The sequence below is a fragment of the Cherax quadricarinatus genome, chromosome 10 (genome assembly GCF_038502225.1).
Source record: "Cherax quadricarinatus isolate ZL_2023a chromosome 10, ASM3850222v1, whole genome shotgun sequence".
Classification (NCBI taxonomy): Eukaryota; Metazoa; Arthropoda; class Malacostraca; order Decapoda; family Parastacidae; genus Cherax; species Cherax quadricarinatus.
In genome coordinates, this window is record NC_091301.1 from 46363124 (window position 1) to 46387966 (window position 24843).

General features: G+C 40.7%; 1 protein-coding gene across 1 annotated transcript in view; it reads left to right on the forward strand.

Annotated features, from left to right (window-relative positions):
* Glys (glycogen [starch] synthase) overlaps window positions 1-24843 on the forward strand; it is a gene marked incomplete at its 5' end in the record, with an annotated part of 231668 nt that overhangs the window by 149500 nt on the left and 57325 nt on the right. Inside the window, 2 exon segments of the mRNA XM_070083807.1 lie at window positions 7860-8071; window positions 19939-20148. Coding sequence (XP_069939908.1) covers window positions 7860-8071; window positions 19939-20148 — 422 coding nt within the window.

The following is a 24843-nucleotide window of genomic DNA, read 5'->3' on the forward strand; positions in this document are numbered from 1 at the left end:
GTAACACATTTTCTCTTACGTTAGATTAGAGAAAATGTTATTTTTGCCGTCACTTGTACAAGCTATCTGGCTACCACATCTCATATTTATGTTTATTTATTCTATTGTGGGGTGTATTTATCATCTTTATATGTTATGTATCATGTTTATTATATAATTTTGAAATAAATATCATGGATTAATGAAAATGTGTATATTAACGTAATATACGACATTTAAATGAGACTCGGTGATTATTATTATTATCATTACTAATATGACATCTGGAGACCTAATTTTAATGTGTACCTGCATGCCAGCACAGTGTGTAAGTTTATTTAGGTACAGGTATACATAAGTATAAATATCAGAGCATATATAAAATATGAAATAACTTTTAAAAACACTTGAAATTTTGGAGTTTCCAGACAAAATGGAGAGACTTAGGGCTTATGGATCTCCCAGAGAATGTAAACAAACCGGGTGGGGCGCGGTGACCATATTAGAAAGTCAGGTGGGGGGAGCCGTATAGCGAGTTTTGGTCATAATTTGAAATGACCGTATTAGCAGAACGCCGTAAAGCGGGGCCCTACTGTAATTTATACTATGTATAATTGTATTTGTTTACCTGTGAGACAGAGATAGAAAGAGATACAGACAGAAAGAGAGAGATAAAGACAGACAGAGATAGACACCTTCAGAATTGTTTCTCTTTACTTAGGGCATAGGATATAAGACATTCTGAAAGGGTGTTGCACAAATGTTGCACATGGATTATTATTGAGGTTTATGATATTTCCTCGACCACTTGTGGCCACATCCACCTCAAAGCCACTAAACTTGGGGGCAACATCACTTTCCTCTTAAAAGTGGAGTGTTAGTATAACATGACATCGGTGAATCTTTGGTGTTTGCCTCGCTGTTTTCTCTAGCTGGTGCTCGATTTAACTGGTACTCCCACTAGGTACTAAGTAGTCCCAGATTTTTTTAATACAGTGCGCACCGAGTGTTAAGACACCTTCTATGCTGACCAGGCATCTCAGGCCAATATGCCAAATTTGGAGGTAGGAAAAATAAAATGTAAATATAAGTTTGGGGCACTAGCGGTAAGAACATACATATATGTTTGGACCCAATACTACTACGGTTTATTTATAGAGTAATATATTGATAAATGAAATAATGGGATAATTATAGACCAGGAACATGATTCTCAAGATGATTGACAGATGGCATTTTTAAAGACTTCTTCAAATGTCATCTGTCTTATTAACATAGGTTTCTGTCTAAGCAATCTCTCTTTAACTGAGTAAATTGCCATAATCTCTTGCTCACTGGTAAATGCACATTGTTCAAGGCCAGCAATTAACTGATCACACATTTTCACCATGTCGTCAATGGGAACTTTTTCACCTGTGTTCACAATGTCATAATCATCATCATCATCATCACCACTACTATTCTCATGCTATTCGTATTTAACACCATTCCAGCAATTTCACCATCACTCAAGGAATGCATAACAGGTGCATCATTGTCAATGTTCAGCATTTCTTCAATGTCAGCTTCCTGTTACTTATTTACACTTTCGTCTTATAAACTTTTAGCTTAAGTTATGAGGTTTGATATCATCTCATCAGTGACACAAAATCCTTCAAAGTCTTCATTGGTATTGCATAACCTGGAGTAGGTTCACTTACATCAGACATTGTTTTAGGCCAGAGTCTGTGCCAAGCATTTGTTAATGTTGATTTATCAACATCCTTCCAAGCATTAACAACTGCATAAATGGCATCCTTAACACTGAACTCTCTCAGGAAGTCTTGGATTCTTACTCCTCTGTTGACTGCAGCAAGCATACAGTTTAAAAAATGGTCTTGAGTGTTCATGGAGCATAAAATTTCTTGGTCAAAAGGCTGTAATACATATGTCACATTAGGGGGCAAGTAAATGCCGAGAACATTACTTTTCACAAGAAGTTTGGCAGGGGGATGTGCAGAGCAATTATCCAGGAACAATAAAATTTTACAGTTTTCTTCTAGTCCAGCTTGCCAGCAATGATCTCATGCAGCTGGTATGAAGTGGTTATTGAACCAGTCAGAAAACATATCTTGGGTTACCAATGCTTTCTTGTTGGCATAATAATGCTCAGGTACATTGCATACACCTTTCAAACATCTCGGATGTTTGCTTTTTCCAATCACCGCCAACTTCACCTTGTGTGTGCCTGCAGCATTGGCGCACCCAAGAATATTTAACCTGTCCTTAGCATCCTTAACCCTTTCAGGGTTGGTGCCGTACTAGTACGGCTTGCACGCCAGGGTTGGTGCTGTACTAGTATGCATAAGTTCTAGCACCTTCAGATCTAGTGAGAGAAAGCTGGTAGGCCTGCATATGAAAGAATGGGTCTATGTGGTCAGTGTGCACAGTATAAAAAAAATCCTGCAGCACACAGTGCATAATGAGAAAAAAAAACTGACTATTTTTGGTTTAAAACAGTGACTTTGCAGTGTATTTTTGTATGCTATTTATGGTTGTATTCTAGTTTTCCTGGTCTCATTTTATAGAATGGAACACATATTATGGAAACTGAGATGATTTTGATTGGTTTCACAATGAAAAGTACCTTGAAATTGAGCTCAAAGTAGCAGAAATGTTCGATTTTTGCCAAAGTTCAAAGATAAACAAATCATGCCATGCGTCCAATACTGGTGAGTGTAATATTCTTTCACAAGTGCCCTGATATTATTTATACCATTTCTACGCCATTTCTACATGAATGCAGTAGTCTGCATAACATAAATCTTCTATTTTTTGTGAGAATAAAAATTCAAAGTGGAAAGCCAAAGAAATTAACAGAGGCTTGGGGACATGAGTAATGAGCAGAGGAAATGTTGTTTTAGTGCCAGAAATGTCTGTCTTGTTTATTCTGGACCCTATTTGGAAATTGGCATCTTTTGAAATTTGTGTGAAATTGGCAAAATTGCCAATTTCTGACCACGTTATTGGATAATGGAAATCGGTAAATGGGTGGTTTCTTGTAGTCATTCGATAGAAAAAATGGAGTTCTGGCAAAATAGGTACGATTTTTGTCGACTGGTACATTGGAATTGGCTGAAAATAGGACTCAGAGTGGGCGAAATCGCTGATACGTAAACATCGTCGAGACCGCTAACTTCGCGAGAGCATAACTTCGTAAGTTTTCCATCAAATTTCATACTTTTGGTGTCATTATGATCAGGAAAAGATTCTCTATCATTTCATAAGAAAAAATAGTTTTTTCTTTTTCCGAAAAATTTCTGACCCTGAGAACAAGTTTAGAAGAGGCCCTGCTGACCCTGAAGAGAAAGTACCTGTTGGTACTTTCTCTTCAGCCATTGTTAATATTTTTCTAGGAACATAGTGCCAGTAGAGAGCTGTTTCTTCAGCACTGTAAATTTGTTCAGGACTAAGGTTTTCATCAGATATTGTCTTGGCAAATTTGTCAATGTAGTTTTCAGCTGCTTCATGGTCAGCGGAAGCTTTTTCACCACAGATTTTCAGATATTTTACACCATTACACTTCTTAATTTCTGCAGCCAACCATCTGAATATGACACTCGCCTTCAGTGTTCAATTCTTCATGGTATATTCTAGCTTGTTTTGTGACCAACAAACCAGTCAGTGGCATACGTTCACTTCTTTGCTGTCAAATCCACTCCATTAGCACAGTCATGACCTTCGTTTTTTGCCCTATGCAGTGTTTTCCTATTTTTCATTAGTTTTTGGTCATCACTGTCACAGTAACTTGTCTTTCTGTTTCTTTAACCTGTTAACTGTCCAAACGTAGATCTACATTCTTAACGCTACCTCTCCAAACATAGATTTACGTTTTATTTTCCTGCCTCCAATTTGGCACAATTGGCCTGAGATGCTTGGTCAGCATAGAATGGGTCTTAACACTCGATGTGCGCAGTATTAAAAGAATCTGGGACCACTTAGCACCTTGTGGGAACACCAGATCAATTGAGTGCCAGCTAGAACAAACAGTGCAGCAAACACCAAGGATTCACTGATGTCATGTCATATTAACACTCCTCCTTTTAAGAGGAAAGTGATGTTGACTCCGAGTTTAGTGGCTTTGAGGTGGATGTGGCCACAAGTAGTCGCAGAAATATCAAAAACCTCGATAATAACCCAAGTGCAACATTTGTGTAACACCCTTTCAATTTTGGTACCACTGGTAGTGTCATCCTGCCAGAATGTCCTATAATCTATGCCCTAAGTAAAAAGAAATAATTCTGGAACATGTAATATGTGTTTGGCAGGCTAACTGGCCTGCTGGCTGGCTGATTGGCTGTCTCTATCTCCATTTGTCTGTCTGTATCTATCTATATCTATCTCTCTCTTTCTGTCTCTGTCTGTCTCTATCTCACAAGTACACATACGTAAATACAATTATACATAGTGTAAATTACCTAGAATAACCCATAAAATCCAGACAGGCAGGCAGAAAGACAGACAGACACACACACAGGCAGACAGAAAGACACACACACACACACAGGCAGACAGAAAGACACACACACACACAGGCAGACAGAAAGACAGACACACACACAGGCAGACAGAAAAGCAGACAGACACACAGGCAGACAGACACACAGGCAGACAGACACACAGGCAGACAGACACACACAGGCAGACAGAAAGACACACTCAGGCAGACAGAAAGACACACTCAGGCAGACAGAAAGACACACTCAGGCAGACAGAAAGACAGACACACACACACACACACACACACACACACACACACACACACACACACACACACACACACACACACACACACACACACACACACACACACACACACACACACACACACACACACACACACACACACACACACACAGGCAGAAAGACAGACACACACAGGCAGACAGAAAGGCAGACACACACAGGCAGACAGAAAGGCAGACAGAAAGGCAGACACACACAGGCAGACAGAAAGACAGACATACACAGGTAGACAGAAAGACACATACACAAAGGAAGGCAGAAAGATGCACACAGGCAGACAGAAAGACAGACACACAGGCAACAGAAAGACAGATTCAGACATAGCTAGACAGACAGACATGTTTATGTGTAACAGTGAACACAGAAAAAGTCAGGGTTCCATGCAGCAGCACACGATCATCAAGTGTCACTCCGCTGCTTACCCTGTCAGTAGTTTATTAACACTCGTCTTAACACTATACTTCAGATAGTTTCATGTATACTCCAATGTATCTAAAACATTGCTGGGACCTATAAATACTTTGTATATATTCCTAGACAATAGTAAATGACCAAGACAGGTGTAAATGTTGACCTGTCAGTGTGTTTGTGACAATTTGAGTACAATTTCAGTACCTAATATTAGTGTCAGAACAAAGACTGGCGAACGTAGATCTACGTTTGGACAGTTAATGGGTTCAATTATAAATAGTGGTAGTTTCAACACCATGTTCTTCAGTAAGACTCCACACTGACATACCACGATCAAGCTTCTGCAGTAACTCTACTTTTTGTGTTCGATTCCCAGCGCGGGTAGAAACATTGGATGTGTTTCTTTACATTGGTTGTCTATGTTCACCCATCAGTAAAATGGGTACCTGGGAGTTAGTTGACTGGTGTGGGTCGCATCCTGGGACAAGGACCTAATTTGCCCAAAATGCTCAGCATAACAAGCTGCTGCCTATGTCATTGATGTCCGCTAGGCCTGTATATCATGTACATGTACTTGTAGTAAATAAAGTTATTATTATTATTATTATTAGATGCTTCCTTTTCTTTTTCTCACTGTTACCCATAGGGGTATCTGCAGCTCTTTTTCACATTTTCTCAGTGAAATTAAGCACAGTCACAAAATAAAAAGCAAAAACGAAATATCAACGAACAGCAGACGCATGTGTGAACACTACAAGTGCTGAGACACAACTGACGCCTGCCACTCTGGCTGTCAGTGCTGGGTCATGTTGCCACGTGATGATGTTGGAGTTATGTAGAGATGACTGGCACTCCACACTTCGCGAGAGAACTTTGGTTTTCGGAACTTTTTAAATTTCAGAATTTTGGTTAAAGCAACATGGACCTGTATATACGTATTTTTAGCTTTGAATCTTGGATATTAGCAAGTCTCAGGATTAGCATAGTTACTGTATTGGTTTCAAGTCCTGTTTTCCATGGCAATTTAGTACTCTTCATTAACCCATTATAAATGCTTTTTTATTTATTATTATCACACTGGCCGATTCCCACCAAGGCAGGGTGGCCTGAAAAAGAAAAACTTTCACCATCATTCACTCCATCACTGTCTTGCCAGAAGGGTGCTTTACACTACAGTTTTTAAACTGCAACATTAACACCCCTCCTTCAGAGTGCAGGCACTGTACTTCCCATCTCCAGGACTCAAGTCCGGCCTGCCGGTTTCCCTGAATCCCTTCATAAATGTTACTTTGCTCACACTCCAACAGCACGTCAAGTATTAAAAACCATTTGTCTCCATTCACTCCTATCAAACACGCTCATGCATGCCTGCTGGAAGTCCAAGCCCCTCGCACACAAAACCTCCTTTACCCCCTCCCTCCAACCTTTCCTAGGCCGACCCCTACCCCGCCTTCCTTCCACTACAGACTGATACACTCTTGAAGTCATTCTGTTTCGCTCCATTCTCTCTACATGTCCGAACCACTTCAACAACCCTTCCTCAGCCCTCTGGACAACAGTTTTGGTAATCCCGCACCTCCTCCTAACTTCCAAACTACGAATTCTCTGCATTATATTCACACCACACATTGCCCTCAGACATGACATCTCCACTGCCTCCAGCCTTCTCTCAATTATAACTCTACCATACACTTTACCAGGTACACTCAACAGACTTATCCCCCTATAATTTTTGCACTCTCTTTTATCCCCTTTGCCTTTATACAAAGGAACTATGCATGCTCTCTGCCAATCCCTAGGTACCTTACCCTCTTCCATACATTTATTAAATAATTGCACCAACCACTCCAAAACTATATCCCCACCTGCTTTTAACATTTCTATCTTTATCCCATCAATCCCGGCTGCCTTACCCCCTTTCATTTTACCTACTGCCTCACGAACTTCCCCCACACTCACAACTGGCTCTTCCTCACTCCTACAAGATGTTATTCCTCCTTGCCCTATACACGAAATCACAGCTTCCCTATCTTCATCAACATTTAACAATTCCTCAAAATATTCCCTCCATCTTCCCAATACCTCTAACTCTCCATTTAATAACTCTCCTCTCCTATTTTTAACTGACAAATCCATTTGTTCTCTAGGCTTTCTTAACTTGTTAATCTCACTCCAAAACTTTTTCTTATTTTCAACAAAATTTGTTGATAACATCTCACCCACTCTCTCATTTGCTCTCTTTTTACATTGCTTCACCACTCTCTTAACCTCTCTCTTTTTCTCCATATACTCTTCCCTCCTTGCATCACTTCTACTTTGTAAAAACTTCTCATATGCTAACTTTTTCTCCCTTACTACTCTCTTTACATCATCATTCCACCAATCGCTCCTCTTCCCTCCTGCACCCACTTTCCTGTAACCACAAACTTCTGCTGAACACTAACACTACATTTTTAATCCTACCCCATACCTCTTCGACCCCATTGCCTATGCTCTCATTAGCCCATCTATCCTCCAATAGCTGTTTATATCTTACCCTAACTGAAATATTTGATTACATTGTTTGATTAAATTTTCATTAAAGCTACAGAACTCTTTATAAAATCCATGACCTGTGACATTTTAATATTTTTTGTTCTTCTGAAATACTGTCTTTGATTATCATATTTTATATCTTTTTACAGGGTTTGGTTGCTTTATGGCAGAACACATAGCTGATCCCATGAGCTATGGCATCTACATAATTGATCGACGCTACATTGGTCTAGAGGAATCTGTAAGACAGTTAGCCCAAAACTTATTTGAATTTGTACAGCTAAATCGTCGGCAACGAATTATCCAGAGAAATCGTACTGAACGTTTATCGGAGTTGCTAGACTGGAGGATACTAGGCTCGGTAATTACTATTGAAATTGGACTTGGCTTGGTGTGCAAGTTACCTTGGATAATTGGAAAATTGTGGTAAACATATGTAGTAGCAATGATATTAATCTTTTCACTGATGGTCCCGTAATATTACGGGTTTCAAGCCAGTGTTGGTCCCATAATACCTGCTTTCAGTTTTCTAGGAGAAAGTTGGTAGGCCTACATATGAGAGAATGAATCTGATTGGTCAATGTGCGTAGTATAAAAAAATCTTGCAGCACGCAGTGCATAATGAGAAACAAACTCCGACCATGTTTTTGGTTTAAAACAGCAACTTTGTGATGTATTTTCATATGGTTGTATTCTCATTTTCTTGGTCTCATTTGATAGAATGGAAGATATATTACACAACTAGAGACGATTTTGAATAGTTTACAGACTAAAAGTACCTTGAAATTGAGCTCAAATTACTGAAATGTTCGATTTTTGCTCATGTTTAAGAGTGGGCAAATCATGTGTGTCCAGTACAGTCAACTGGTGGGACTAATATGCTTTCACAAATGCACTGATATTATTTTAATCATTTTTACAATAATGCAGTAGTTTGCATAACAAATCTATTTTTTTGTGTGAATAAAAATTCAAAATGGAAAGCAAGCATTATATAAGTGGAGTATGGAGATGTGACTAGTGAACAGAGAAAATGTTATTTTAGTGCTAGGAGTGTTTGCATTTTAATTCTGGATCCTATTTTGAAATTGGTCTTTGCATTGTGTATGAAATTGGCCAAATTACCTATTTCTGATCACTATTGGGTAGCTGAAATTGGTAAATGGGTGATTTCTTGTACTCAATAGAACAAAAAGGAGTTCTAACAAAAATAGTTATGAGTTTGGTCGACTGGAACAACAGAATTGGCTGAAAATAGAGCTCAAAGTGGGTGAAATCACCAGTGCGTAAATATCGCTGAGACCGCTAACTTCATGAGAGCATAATTCCGTAAGTTTTCCATCAAATTTCACACTTATGGTTTCATTACCATCAGAAAAAGATTCTCTCATTTCATAAGATTTTTTTTTTTTTTTTTTAAATTCTTCTACACTGAGAGCAAGTTTGTAAGCAGGGGTCTCGACAGTGAAGGGGTTAACAGAACCCATTAACCCTTTCACTGTCCAGACCTGGAAATAAAAGTGCTCACAATGTCCACATTTAACCCTTTCGGGTGTGGTTTGGGTAGGGAGTTCCTGTTGTACTATGACTTCGAAGCCTGGATCAGTACCATAGTACTATACCATGAGGTCAGCTCACTCAGATAAGCTGTGAGCGGTAAATTTGGGCCAAGATATCAGAGAATGGGTCTGTGTGGTAATTGTGCCCCATATAAAAAAAAATCATGCAGCAAGCAATACATAATAAGAAAAAGAAACCGGATCTGTGTTTCTGGTTTAAAACAGCGACTTTGCGATGTATTTTTGTATGGTATTTATGGTTGTATTCTCAGTGGTCTCATTTGATAGAATGGAAAATATACTATAGAAATAGAGATGATTTTGATTAGTTTCAGGACTGAAAGTAACTTGAAAATGAGCTCGAAGTAGCAGAAACATTTGATTTTTGCTGATATTCCAGAATACAGAAATTATATCACTCATCCAATACATGTCCACGTGTGTGCTGACATTATTTATACGATTATTACAATAATGCAGTAGTCTGCATAACAGTAAACCTATTTGTGTGAATAAAAATTCAAAATGGAAAGCAAGCATAATATAGGAGAGGCCTGGGGACATAACTAATGAACAGAAATTTGTTTTTAATGCTAGGAATGTCTCCATTCTTTATTCTGGATCCTATTTTTAAATTGGAAATTTTTTAATTTTGTGTGAAATTGACCAAATTACCAATTTCTGATCACTGTTTCATACTTTTGGTTTCATTACCTTTGGAAAAAGATTATAATTTCATGAGAAAAAATAATTTTTTATTTAAATTCTTCAACACTAAGAGCAATTCTCAGATCAGGTTCTGACCCTGAAAGGGTTTCAAAGAATATTTTCTCTTCTGAAATGGTAAAGAATATTTTCCTGAAGGTTATGGCAAGAAAAATAAAAAATTTGATGGAAAACTTACGACTTTTTACAGGCACAAACTTAATGTTCTGACTGCAGTTTACACATTGAGTCCTATTTTAATACATTTTGACCAAATTCTTACCTATTTCACTAGTTCTGTCAATTGAGCACAGAAACTAGCCATTCAGCTTTCAAAACTACCCTATAAAATGCACAGAAGTTGGTAATTTGGCCAATTTGAAGCAAAATTAAAATTTGAAAAGATCTACAATAAACATTGGATGTTCCAAGCACTAAAACATTTCCTCTGTTCATTAACCCTTTGAGGGTCCAAGCCATAGATCTACACCTTGTCCACAGGGTCCAAACCGTAGTTCTACGTCACTAGCTCAGCTCACTCAGATAAGCTGTGAGCAGTAAATTTGGGCCTTGATATGAGAGAATGGATCTGTGTGGTAAGTGTGCACCATATAAAGCAAATCCTACAGCGCGAAGTGCATAATGAGAAAGAAACTCCTACCGTGTTTTTGGATGAAAACACTGAATTTGTGGTGTATTTTCATATGGGCTTTACAGTTGTATTCATGGTTTCTTGGTCTCAATTAATAGAATGGAAGATATATTATAGAAGTAGAGATGATTTTGATTGGTTTTAGTGCTGAAAATAGCTTGAAATTGAGCTCAAAGTAGAGGAAATGCTCGATTTTTGCCAATGTTCAGGAGTAAACAAATGATGTCACGTGTCCAATACACGTCAACTGGTGGGTCTAATATACGTTCATGAATGTGCAATATTATTTATACAATTATTACAATATTGCATAACAGTAAATCTTCTATATTTTTTTGGTGTGAATAAAATTCTTTATTTATTTTTATTTTATTAACACAGCCTTCTCCCACCAAGGTAGGGTGGCCCAAGAAAGAAAAACTTTCACCATCATTCACTCCATCACTGTCTTGCCAGAGGCATGCTTACACTATAATTATAAAACTGCAACATTAACACCCCTCCTTCAGAGAGCAGACACTGTACTTCCCATCTCCAGGACTCAAGTCCGGCCTGCCGGTTTCCCTGAATCCCTTCATAAATGTTACCTTGCTCACACTCCAACAGCATGCCAAGTCCTAAAAACCATTTGTCTCCATTTGCTCCTGTCTAACATGCTCACGCATGCTTGCTGGAAATCCAAGCCCTTCACACACAAAACTTCCTTTACCCCCTCCCTCCAACCGTTTCTAGGCCGACCCTTACCCCACCTTCCCTCCACTACAGATTTATACACTCTTGTAGTCATTCTGTTGTGTTCCAGCCTCTCTACATGTCCGAACCACCTCAACAACCCCTCCTCAGCCCTCTGGATAATAGTTTTGGTAATCCCACACCTCCTCCTAATTTCCAAACTGTGTGTTGTTTGTCCGTCGATTCGACAAGGACCATCTAGTCATCCTGGGGTTGAAGTTGGTGGGTATGCAGATGACTTGTCAGGCCAATCCGTGCACGAAACGTTCTCTGGCAGTGTGGACAGGGAAGGGTGGCGGCATCGAGGAGTCTGATGGCTCTGGTCTTCCTCGCCTGCCTGCGCTGCTCAGCTAGTGAGATTCTGCTTGCCTCACAGGATGCTGCCCCTTTCTGGACAAATGCTCACCAGTCATTCCTGTCCTGAGCTATCAGCTCCCACATGGTGTGGTTGATGTTGAAAGCTTTCAGAGCAGTCTTAAGGGTGTCCTTATAGCGCTTCTTTTGGCCTCCTTGAGAGCGCTTTCCATGCTGCAGTTCGCCAAACAAGAGTTTCTTTGGCAGCCGGTGGTCTGGCATGCGAGCAACGTGACCTGCCCAGCGAAGCTGTGTCTGCATTAGGATGGTGTAGATGCTAGGCAGGCCAGCTGTAGTCAGCACTTCTGTGTCTGGGATCTTATCTTGCCATTTGATGCCAAGAATTTTTCTGAGCCGTGTGGTGTGAAAGTGGTTCAACTTTCTGGCGTGACGTTTGTAGACAGTCCAGGTTTCGCAGCCATAGAGAAGTGTGGTGAGGACTATGGCTCTGTACACCTTGATCTTGGTGCTTGTGGTGATGCCTCTTCGGTTCCATACATTCTTGTGGGGCCTGCTGAAGGTGGCACTGGCTTTGGCAAGTCTGGCATTCACCTCATCATCGATGACAATGTTTCTGGAAAGGGTACTGCTGAGGTAGGTGAATTTGTCTACGGCGTTCAGTCGCTGCCCATTGATGGTGATGTTTGGCTCAACATACGCCTTTCCCGGAGCAGGCTGGTGCATCACTTCAGTCTTTGTTGTACTGATTGTCAGCCCAAAGTTGTTGCAGGCGTCGGAGAACTTGTCAGCACTGTGCTGCATGGCGGCTTCTGAAGCAGCGTTGAGGGCTCAGTCATCAGCAAATAGCAGGTCATTGATGGTGTCAGTTGCAGCCTTGGTTTTTGCTTGAAGCCTCCGTAGGTTGAAGACAGACCCATCTGTACGGTACCTGATGCCGATTCCTGCGTCTGTGTCCCTGAATGCGTCTGTAAGCATGGCCAAGAACATCAGGCTGAATAGGGTGGGAGCAAGCACGCTGCCTTGTTTCACTCCATTTGAGACTGTGAATGGTTTAGACGTCTCTCCATTGTCTTGGACTCTGGCCAGCATTCCATCGTGAAGTTGGCGTACGATGGCGGTAAACGTCTTTGGGCAGCCATACTTCGCCATGATTCTCCAAAGGCCCTCTCTACTAACGGTGTCGAAGGCCTTGGTCAAATCGACGTAGGTGGAGTACAAGTCGGCATTCTGTTCCTGACATTTCTCCTGTAGCTGTCTAGCAGCGAACACCATGTCGATAGTCCCGCGATCTTTCCGGAAGCCGCACTGGCTTTCAGGTAGGAGTCCTTGCTCTAGATGTTCCTTGAGCCGATTGAGTAGAACTCTAGCCAGGGTTTTGCCTGCGATGGAGAGCAGGGAGATACCACGGTGGTTGTCGCATGCCTGGCGGTTTCCTTTTCGTTTGTAGAGATGCACGATGGAAGCATCTTTAAAGTCCTGAGGAACTGTCTCATACTGCCATACAAGCTGGAAGAGTTGGTGAAGTTTCTCTACCAGTGCCATTCCACCTTCTTTGTAGACTTCAGCTGGGATGGCATCAGACCCAGGAGCTTTGCCACTGGACAGTTGACGTATTGCTTGCTGAGTCTCCTCCAAAGTGGGGATGGCATTCAGCGTCTCGTTGGTCGGAATCTGAGGTAGACGTTCGATGGCTTCATCGTTGATGGTGGATGGACAGTTCAGCACGCTGTCAAAATGTTCTGCCCATCTCTCTAGAATTTTCTCCTTGTCTGTGAGCAGCGTTGACCCATCTGCGCTGAGGAGTGGCGATGTGCCAGAGGTGGTAGGGCTGTAGATTTCTTTCAGGCCATCATAGAAGTTCTTCATATCGTTTCTGTCTGCAAAGCCCTGAATCTCATCGGCTTTGTTGCTTAGCCAAGAGTCTTGCATTTCACGCATTTTTCGCTGGGTATTGCTGCGTATGTTTCTCAGTGCATCGTGCTTCGCTGTGGACTTTGGGTCGTTGATGCGGGCCATGTAGGCCTTTCGTTTCTCTTCCAGTAGCGTTTCTCTTCCAGCAGCTGCTGGATTTCTGTGCAGTGTTCGCCGAACCAGTCCTTGTGCTTCCTGGTGACGGGTCCTAGACACTCCATGGCTGTGCTGTACACTGTATCACGGAGTGTGATCCATGCTGCTTCGACATTTTGAACGTCTAGCACAACGGACTCCAAGCGGGTTTCCAGGATTTCTGCAAAGGACTGCTTGACGTTGTGGGCCTTCAGCTTGCAGACGTTCAGGCGTTTTGGTGGTTTCGCGCCCTGAGGGTGTCTCCTGGGCTGGACACGGAGCTTGAGTTTCGAGACGATGAGGCGATGGTCTGTCCAGCATTCCGCGCCACACATGGCCTTCGTGACTCGTACATCCTGCCTGTCCCTTTTCCTGATGATGACATAATCAATGAGATGCCAGTGTTTGGAACGCGGGTGCATCCATGATGTCCTGTTGCGGATAGGGAGGCTGAAGACGGTGTTGGTGATTAGAAGGTCGTGTTCGGCGCAGGTCTGAAGGAGCAGCAGGCCGTTGCTATTGCAGCTGCCCACCCCATGCTTTCCGATCACGCCTTCCCAGGTGGTGCTGTCACAACCGACTCTCGCATTAAAGTCACCAAGGATGATGAGCTTATCTGCACTGGGGACAGTGGTGATGACGGCGTTCAGGTCTTCATAAAACTTGTCCTTAACCTCGTCTGGGTTGGTCATGGTGGGGGCATAGGCGCTGACAATAGTGGCAAACTTCTGTCCGCAGGACAAGGGGATTCTCATTGTCATAAGGCGATCGTTCACTCCTTTTGGTGGGCCAGCCAGCTTGCCAATGAGGGATGACTTCACTACAAAGCCAACTCCTGCCTCCCGTCTCTCCTTGGCTCCTCGTTCGGACCAAAAGGAGGTATAGCCTTCTCCTCTTTCGCAGAGTTCACCCTCACCAGCAAGTCTAGTCTCACTTATGGCAGCGATGTCAATGCTGTATCTGACGAGTTCGTTCGCGATGAGTGCTGTACGTCTCTGAGGTCTGTCTGAGTCGTCCCTGTCGAGAAGCGTACGGACGTTCCAAGTGGCAAGGTTGAGAGGTGTGATCTTGGTTTTCTTCTTTGATGTCTTGTAGTTTCGACCGCATGTAGAAGGGTGCCCGCCAACCGCGGTAAGCTGGCTAGGGTTTCGTGGAGCAGGCAATGTTTGGGACACCTTTTCTAGTCCATTCCTCATGCCATGGAGGTGAGTAGTGCATTCCTGAAGAGGGCTGCTCAGTCACTCAGACGGCTGCCAGACTCCACCGCTGCTCCGGTCGGTAAAGAACGACCCTATGGCCTGAGCCACCTGTGTGCAGGTCCGCGGCTACGACTTCCAGTGTACCCACACCTGTCGCTTCGTCGCTCGCCCGTCACCACAGGTCTTGGGTGATGAGGTGGGATAAAGGATGACTGATGACATGCGCTGTGACTTCGTTTAAAGTAAGGAAGAGTTGCGCAGCGTTGACCTCACTCTCTCGTCCGGAGCCATCTGAGGCCAGTGGCAAGACAAAGTCGAGACGACTGGAGATGGGATCGGATGCAGTGGATAACCAGGATGTCCTTAGTGCCTCATCGTGCCCTTAGCACTCCACAACGCTTTGCTGGAACTGCCTTTCTGCCCGTTGAACCAATCTAGTGGTTTCATCCGCGCAGTCCGCCAGAGCCAGTCTTCCCATGCTTAGGTAGGCAAGCCCTAGTTGACTTTACCGGGGGTCAATGACCTGACGGCTACCCTCACTTGGTTTAGCCGGCCTGTCGAAGCCATTGCCCGGGGTGTGGCTGCTGTCGCATGCTAACAGCTACTTGGAGCCACAAGTGAGAGCTGGGTGTCAGGTGGGGACCAAAAGCTGGCGAGCTGCCCCGAGAAGGGCACGACAAGCTCCCCCATGCCAGAGGTACTACCCCTCCCTGAACACCCCAAACACCCCTTAATTTCCAAACTACGAATTCTCTGCACTACATTCACCAAATGCTCTTATATGAATGTGAAATACACCTACCATCCGACTTATGACCGAGTTCGGTTCCAAGAAACCGGTCGTAAGTCGAAATGGCCGTAAGTCGAACTTTACTACTGAATATCAACGTAACATATTTGTAATGACTTTATTTTATTGTTTTATTTTGGTATTTCATGTTTTACTTTACTTTTTATGCTGTTAGTACTGTATTTTATACTGTAAGGTTTAGGATAAACACTGTGTACAACACAAACACTTGTTTATTTCCCAGAAATTTGGCATAAAAAACACGGTTGTAAGTTGAGTCATCGTAAGTTGAGCAGGTCGCAAGTCAGATGGTAGGTGTATATGTGATGAATGTTGGAACAAGGAGAAGGCTGGAGGCAGTGGAGATGTCATGTCTGATAACAATGTGTGGTGTGAATATAAAAACTCTTTATGTAAATAAAAAATTAAAGTGGAATTCATCTGTGAAGCCTGGAGATGTAACTAATAAACAGAAGAAATGTTATTTTAGTGCCAGGAATGCCTGCATTGTTTGTTCTGGACACTACTTTGAAATTAGAATATTTTGAACTGTGTGTGAAATTGGCTAATTTACCAATTTCTGATCACTTTATTGGGTAGTTGAAATAGTTGATTGGGCAGTTTCTTGTGGTCAATCGATAAAATAGAATTAATTCTAGTGAAACAGCTAAAAATTTGGTTGACTGGAATAATGTAATTGGCCTAAAATATGAGTCAGTGGGCTAAACCGCCAATGTGTAAATATCGCTGACACTGTAAAATTTGTGATAGTGTAATTTCATCAGTTTTCCATCAAATTTCATTGTTTTATTACCTCGAAAATTCTTGGCTCCTCAGGGTTAGCCCCCAAACCCTTCAAAATCCCCCTCTTGACACAATGTGGCCACAATTTTCTCCAAGCAGAGTTCAAAGTCCTGGAAGTCACTCCCTCTCAAGCCTTACCTATAAGGTTTATGCAATGGAGGATATTAAAGTGATCTTTCCAGAACTCTCTTAGGGTCAGTTCAGTGTCTGAGGTCACTTGGAAGCACTTTTGCAACACTGCATTGGTGTACAGTTTTTTGAAGTTTGAAATGACCTGCTGGTCCATGGGCTGGAGGAGAGGAGTGGTATTAAGGGGCAAGAATTTCACTGTGATGAAATGAAACTCCTGCACCATTTCCTCTTCCAAGTCTGGAAGATGAGCAGGAGCATTGTCCATTACCAAGAGGCATTTGAGTTCCAATTTATTTTCCAGGAGGTATTTCTTCACGCTGGGGCCAAACACTTCATTGAACCAATCAAGGAAAATTCCCCTCGTGACCCATGCCTTACTGTCAGCCTTCCACATCACAAACAGATTAGCCTTGGCAACACTGTTTTTCTTGAACACTCTGGGTTTTTCAGAGTGATACACCAGTAAAGGCTTCACTTCAAAATCCCCACTAGCATTACTACAAAACATGATAGTTAGCCTGTCTTTCATAGGCTTGTGTCCTGGCAGTGCCGTTTCCTCCTGCGTGATGTAGGTCCTCTTTGGCATTTTCTTCCAAAGCAGGCCTGTTTCATCACAATTGAATATTTGTTGGGGTTTGAATTGTTCAGTCTCTCTGTACCCCTTGAACTCCTGAACATATTTTTCAGCCGCTTTTTTTGTCAGCACTCGCAGCCTCGCCATGCCTTGCCACACTGTGTATGCCACTACACTTCTTAAATCTCTCAAACCAGCCTTTGCTGGCCTAAAATCACAAACATCAGGACTCGTTGCAGGCATTTTCTTTATGAGATCGTCATGCAACTACCTTGCCTTTTCACAAATTATCGACTGCATAATACTAACTCCTGGTTACTGTTTTTGGATAATCCACACCAACAATAACCTCTCCAGTTCTTCGAGGATTTGTGATCACTTTTTTGTCAGCATATCTACCCCATTTGCAACAACAGCTTCCTTGATTTCCTTTTCCTTCACCATGATCGAAGTGATGGTTGAATGGGGTTTGCCATACATCCTGGCAAGCTCTGGAACATGCACTCCACTATCATATTTTTCAATGATTTCTTTCATTAATTCTTTTAATTCTCACTTCGTTTACCAAAGGGCTGGCACTAGCTTTCTTTGGGCCCATGGTGACTTATTTGGCAATTGGAAGCACAAAAAAGAATGGAATATTACGAAATGTATCGTATCAATGCGTGCGATGATGGTCACTCACTGATAAACAATGGCACATTGAGTGTGAATTGTGCAGGAGACTGGCTTTGTGTGCGTGCTGACGCTGGATGCATACCAGACAATTGCTGAATCACGAGGCCAATCACAAACCACGAGGCTATATTTTGCAAAAAAAAAGTTGCCAAAAGTCAGATTTCATGAAGGTCGTGGCCACTGAAACAGGGGGGTTCACCGTACTTCAATATGACACTAATGTCAACTCTATGGCTTATTTATCTATTGCAGTTCATCTAATAACTAATATCAACTCTATGGCTTATTTATCTATTGCAGTTCATGTAATATGACATAATAAATAATTAATATAGAAACATGATAAATACTATAGAATGAATAAAATAGTCCATAATATAGCAAGTGATGGCAGCATCCATTCTCTCGCCCGCTGACTATATCTTCCCATGGTTTCATTTTAAGAGAAAACTGAGTGTTTGTGAGGCTAACTGCACTAGTTTCCTAAATAAGTTTCATAAATAAGAAATATTGTATAAAAACAGAATAGAGAATGTAATGAAACAGTGGTTTTATAAAGTGTACATATGCTGGTGGAGGTGGAGGGTGGAAGACAGGCTTCTTGCTACTAGCTCCTACTGCCACTGCACACCTTGCTTGTTTATCTATGGTTTCATGCTGTAATTCCATGGACATCATCCTCTTTTTCTTCTGAGCACTGTCTTTTGCACTTAATTTCTTAGGGCCCATGGTTAGAAAAAAGAAATTTGGCAATAATAACTTAAGAAATGCTTCCATGGTGACAAACACATTGCACAGCTCACCTGATGTTGTGGCGTTGGCTGTGCCACCTAGTGGCGATGTTCTGAAACTCGCTCATCATTATTTTTATTATACAGTGGACCCCCGCATAACGATCACCTCCGAATGCGACCAATTATGTAAGTGTATTTATGTAAGTGCGTTTGTACGTGTATGTTTGGGGGTCTGAAATGGACTAATCTACTTCACAATATTCCTTATGGGAACAAATTCGGTCAGTACTGGCACCTGAACATACTTCTGGAGAGAAAAAATATCGTTAACCGGGGGTCCACTGTATTATTATTATTATTTATTTATTATTTATTTTTATTATGTATTATTATTATTATTATTATTATTATTATTATTATTATTATTATTATTATTATTATTGTTAATAATTTAGGGAATTGGAGCACAGATCCAATTCCCTAGATCAAGAGCCCCTCATCATCAGTGTCAAGGAACCTCCCTTGAGGGGGAAACTTGCAACCTGAATTTTGGCTCTTATCCAGGAGCAAAAAATTAACTGAGTGACGACTTGTATCCTGAAAAACTTGCATGGTGGGGCACTCGTAAGCAGAGGTTCCACTGTATTTCCACTACTTTGAGGGCAGTTTGAAGCTACTTCCTGTCCTGGAACCAACTAAAGTATTCTCCGTTTCTGTAGTATGTTTTACTTTCTATTGAATTATAACAACTATAAAAACCATCCTAGAAAGCCTTCCAAAATCATTTAAAGTGAGCACAAGGTCAAAGTTTTACTTTTCCCATCATGCATTGCATGAGGTGGGATTTTTTTCTGTACACACTTGCTACACAAACCAATTCTTTCATATCTAGGCCAAGTTTACCATTCATACCTTATCTGAGTGAGCTGAACTCATAACTTAGATTTGTAATGGACCCCTGCCATCAGTAATGTAGTTCTACATGATGGACAGTGTAAGGGTTTAATGCTTTGTGTAAAATCTAAAACCACATAACTGATCACAGTCTTCTATTACCTTACCACCTCAGACTTTATGCTCTTGGTGTTTGTATTAAGACTTGGTTGCTTTTCTTATAGTTTTTAAATTATCAATACATTTTAATCTAAATTCATCTGTTAAAAAGCTTTGCAAATTTTCTTCATTGATAATTATATCTAAACTTATTGTCAACTTGATATAAAAATTAATTTCTTTACTCAAAATAGTGTTTTAATGGACAACAAAAGCTGAAGTATAAATTTATATTCACTATAAAAATCTTTCCAGTATTATCGGCAAGCACGGCAACATGCTTTGCACGTTGTTTACCCAGAATTAGCACTTGAAGCCGATTCTGGTGCTGGTCGACTCAACTACCCGCGGCCACTCTCGGAGCCTCCATCACCCTCCTCCTCTAGAGCTACTACACCTGCACCTTCAGAACAAGGCTCTGATGAAGAGGAGGAGGAGGAAGACAGTGTTGATAGTGAAGCTGAGGTAAGTCTCAGGAAGTTGTATAATAAAGATGTCATTTGTAAATCTAATAATATTTGAAAAATTTATTACTCTTTATAGGCAAAGAAAAGAAGTTTTGAACAACAACGAAGTGTCCAGTAGTACAGAATTCTTGTTAGATCTGTAAATACTGTCATTAATATAAGTAAGAGGGATATGGAGAAGTTAGAAGACATTGATTTGTTTGTGCTTTACCAAGGAAACAAGAAACTAGACCTGGAATAATGCATTCCTCTTATTGAAACAGGTAGTCTTGGAAGTGGTGCTTCAAGATGTAGGAACAAAAGCCGGCAAGCTAGTAGATAAGAAATATGTAGAAATTTACAATGAGGATACAAAAATTAAAACATGGAACACACTGGGGGAAAGGAATAAGTAAGGAAAGTGATATTGTAACTGGAGAGGGAGGTGGTTTTGGAAGTGTAGATAAAGAGATATGAGGAGACTAAGCTGAAACTTTTAGAGTAGTTTTTAATAACCAGAAAACTAGTGACCTTACTATCAAGAAAAGAAGTACCACAATATGTAATGAGTTTTGGTCAAGGGGCAAAACTAGATGTGGTTGCTTAGTTGTTTTTGGGGGTCGAGAGTTAGCACCTGGCACTGTCTTCTGGATCACTTGATGGCATCACTGACTTCTGACCTCTTGGGTTTTAATATATTTAATCTTGAAGCTGTGTATTAAGTTTGCCTCCACCACTGCATCATCCAAGTCATTCCACTTTTCAACCACCTTGTGACTAAAGAAATGCTTCATTTAATTCCTGTGGCTCATTGGCTTTTTCATTTTCATCCTATGCCCCCTTGATCCTAGTCCTCTTAACTCAGTCTGTCCCAAGATGCCCTGTCAATTCTTCTTAAGATTTTGTACATAGTGATCATGTCCCCCTCACTTTATTCTTGATGAGTTCATCAGATCTCTTTTCCTACTTCTTTTCGTCGTGCTTGGAATGAATCTTACCTATGCCTCTTGGCACTTTGTCTCTTGCCCTCTTTATTTTTTGCACAGTTCTGCCTTTTAGTTCCCTTTCCCATTCCACTTTGTTCAGAAAAATTTTCATGCCATTATTGTTCCTTCTTCTATAGTCCCATTTTTTTTTTTTTAATTTCTTTGTCCCATTCTGTCCACTCTTTCTTTCTCCATTACCCTTTCTACCAGATACTTAAAGCTTAGTACCACATGATTGCTGTCTCCTAGTGGTTACCCAAAATTAGTTTCCACTATGACAAAAATCGGTGAAGATCTTTCTCTTCTTTCAACGCACTGGCCATATCCCACCAAAACAGGGTGATCCAAAAAGAAAAATGAAAGTTTCTCTCTATAAATTTAGTAATACAGTCTCTCCTCGCTTAACGATAGAGTGCCATTCCTAAGAACTCGTCGGTAAATGAATTTGTATTGAAGTAAGGAGCATACTGTAATGGTAGAGGGTTTGTATCGACCATCTTTGGTATTGTTTTAATCCTTTGACTGTCGCAAGCCCATTTCTGATAGTGTCATTCTGTGTCAAAAAATATTCGAAAAATAAAAAAAATGATTTTTTCTTACCAAAATGTTAGGATTATTTTGCTGAGTGTTTTAAGCCTAAAAAATTTTTTTGTGGTCATTACTTACCGAGATATAGAGCCGTAAAGTTGGCAGAAAATGAGTTGCGTATGGCAACATCGGTGAATGCCGCTCACCCGGTAAACTTTTTTTTCCTCCCATTTGAAGGTATCTTGCTTTTTCTTCTACTTTATTTTTTCAGATAACTTATGTAGCCTGTAAGACCAAAGTAAGGTGTAATGTACATATATACACTCATTGTATACAACACAAGCACACAAACATAATTATCAATATATTGTGTACAAAACTTGTTTACACAAACAATACAAAAAATTTTTTATTACTATTGTTCTATGGTAGGGGACCTGAATGCTAAAGTAGGAGAAACTTTTAGAGAGGGTGTGGTAGGTAAGTTTTGGGTGCCAGGTGTAAATGATAATGGGAGCCCTTTGATTGAACTTTGTATAGAAAGGGGTTTAGTTATAGGTAATACATATTTTAAGAAAAAGAGGATAAATAAGTATACAAGATATGATGTAGGGCGAAATGACAGTAGTTTGTTGGATTATGTATTGGTAGATAAAAGACTGTTGAGTAGACTTCAGGATGTACATGTTTATAGAGGGGCCACAGATATATCAGATCACTTTCTAGTTGTAGCTACACTGAGAGTAAAAGGTAGATGGGATACAAGGAAAATAGAAGCATCAGGGAAGAGAGAGGTGAAGGTTTATAAACTAAAAGAGGAGGCAGTTAGGGTAAGATATAAACAGCTATTGGAGGATAGATGGGCTAATGAGAGCATAGGCAATGGGGTCGAAGAGGTATGGGGTAGGCTTAAAAATGTAGTGTTAGAGTGTTCAGCAGAAGTTTGTGGTTACAGGAAAGTGGGTGCGGGAGGGAAGAGGAGCGATTGGTGGAATGATGATGTAAAGAGAGTAGTAAGGGAGAAAAAGTTAGCATATGAGAAGTTTTTACAAAGTAGAAGTGATGCAAGGAGGGAAGAATATATGGAGAAAAAGAGAGAGGTTAAGAGAGTGGTGAAGCAATGTAAAAAGAGAGCAAATGAGAGAGTGGGTGAGATGTTATCAACAAATTTTGTTGAAATAAAAAAAAGTTTTGGAGTGAGATTAACAAGTTGAGGAAGCCTAGAGAACAAATGGATTTGTCAGTTAAAAATATGAGAGGAGAGTTATTAAATGGAGAGTTAGAGGTATTGGGAAGATGGGGGGGATATTTTGAGGAATTGTTAAATGTTGATGAAGATAGGGAAACTGTGATTTCGTGTATAGGGAAAGGAGGAATAACATCTTGTAGGAGTGAGGAAGAGCCAGTTGTGAGTGTGGGGGAAGTTCGTGAGGCAGTAGGTAAAATGAAAGGGGGTAAGGCAGCCGGGATTGATGGGATAAAGATAGAAATGTTAAAAGCAGGTGGGGATATAGTTTTGGAGTGGTTGGTGCAATTATTTAATAAATGTATGGAAGAGGGTAAGGTACCTTGGGATTGGCAGAAATCATGCATAGTTCCTTTGTATAAAGGCAAAGGGAACAAAAGAGAGTGCAAAAATTATAGGGGGATAAGTCAGGGTGGACCGAAAAAGAAAAACTTTCACCATCATTCACTCCATCACTGTCTTGCCAGAAGGGTGCTTTACACTACAGTTTTTAACCCTTTGACTGTCGAAGGGCCCAATCCTGAAGTGTCTCCTGGTGTCGCAAAATATTCGAAAAAAAAAAAAATTATTTTTTCTTATGAAAATGTTAAGATTATTTTTCTGATTGTTTTAGTCCCCAAAAAAAAAATTTCCCATCAGTACTTACCGAGATATAGAGGCATGAAGTTTGCAGAAAATGAGCCGCGTATGGCAACAGCGGCGACTGCCGCTCACCCGGTAAACTTTAGTTTACTTGTATTTGAAGGTTTGTTGTTTTTTTCACTATTTTATTTTTTCACATAACTTATGTGGCCTGTGAGACCAAAGTAAGGTGCAATGTACATATATACACTCGTTGTATACAACACAATAAGCACACAAACATAATTATCAATATATTGTTTACAAAACTTGTTTACAAAAACAAACAATACGAAAAATTGTTTATTACTATTGTTCTATAATATATATACCAATGTATAGTCACTGGACATGTTCCTAGAAGTTCTGCAGCTTGTGTAACTCTGTGAAACATGGTGTCATACACAGTGGTGTTTTACACTCTCACACATAAAACATGGTGTCATACACAGTAGTGTTTTACACTCTCACACATAAAACATGGTGTCATACACAGTGGTGTTTTACACTCTTACACATAAAACATGGTGTCATACACAGTGGTGTTTTACACTCCATACACATAAAACATGGTGTCATACACAGTGTTTTACACTCCTACACATAAAACATGGTGTCATACACAGTGGTGTTTTACACTCCTCACACATAAAACATGGTGTCATACACAGTGGTGTTTTACACTCCTCACACATAAAACATGGTGTCATACACAATGGTGTTTTACACTCTCACACATAAAATCAGTGTGTGTGCATTTTTGTTGAATTTTTTTTATGTGCAAAGACAAAATACCTCGTCTGAGCAGCTTTCTTCAAAGTATTAGCAGGCAGTTGTGTTATGTAGTTATCCTAGGTAAATGGTCGTGTGTCATCATTCCTTCCTTCCTAATTTCCTTCATTCCTTTCCTACCTGGAGGCTACCTGGAGGGCATTCCACCTCTCTTCCTACATTCCTTCATCTGTCCTTCATTACTTTTTTCCTTCCTTTCATCTAGTCCTTCCTTCATTCCTGCCTTCCCTTCTTGCTTCTGGTTTCTATAATATATATACACATATATAGTCACTAGATACTTTCATAAAACTGCTATTATCACCCTTCAGCAAGCTTGTCTTGTGTGCCAGTGTGTGGCTTATAATTGTTTTGAGTCAGGAGTCGGCAGCTGTCAAAATGACATATTGTCTCATTACTCACTCCCCCTACCGCCTGTCAAAACAATGGGGTCGGATGCTGCTTCCCCCTCCATTCTATCTAATTATCTTTCTCCCTCATTCTATCTCTTTCAATCTGTCTCTCTTTCTCTCTCTCTGTCTATCTCTGTCTCACAGGTACA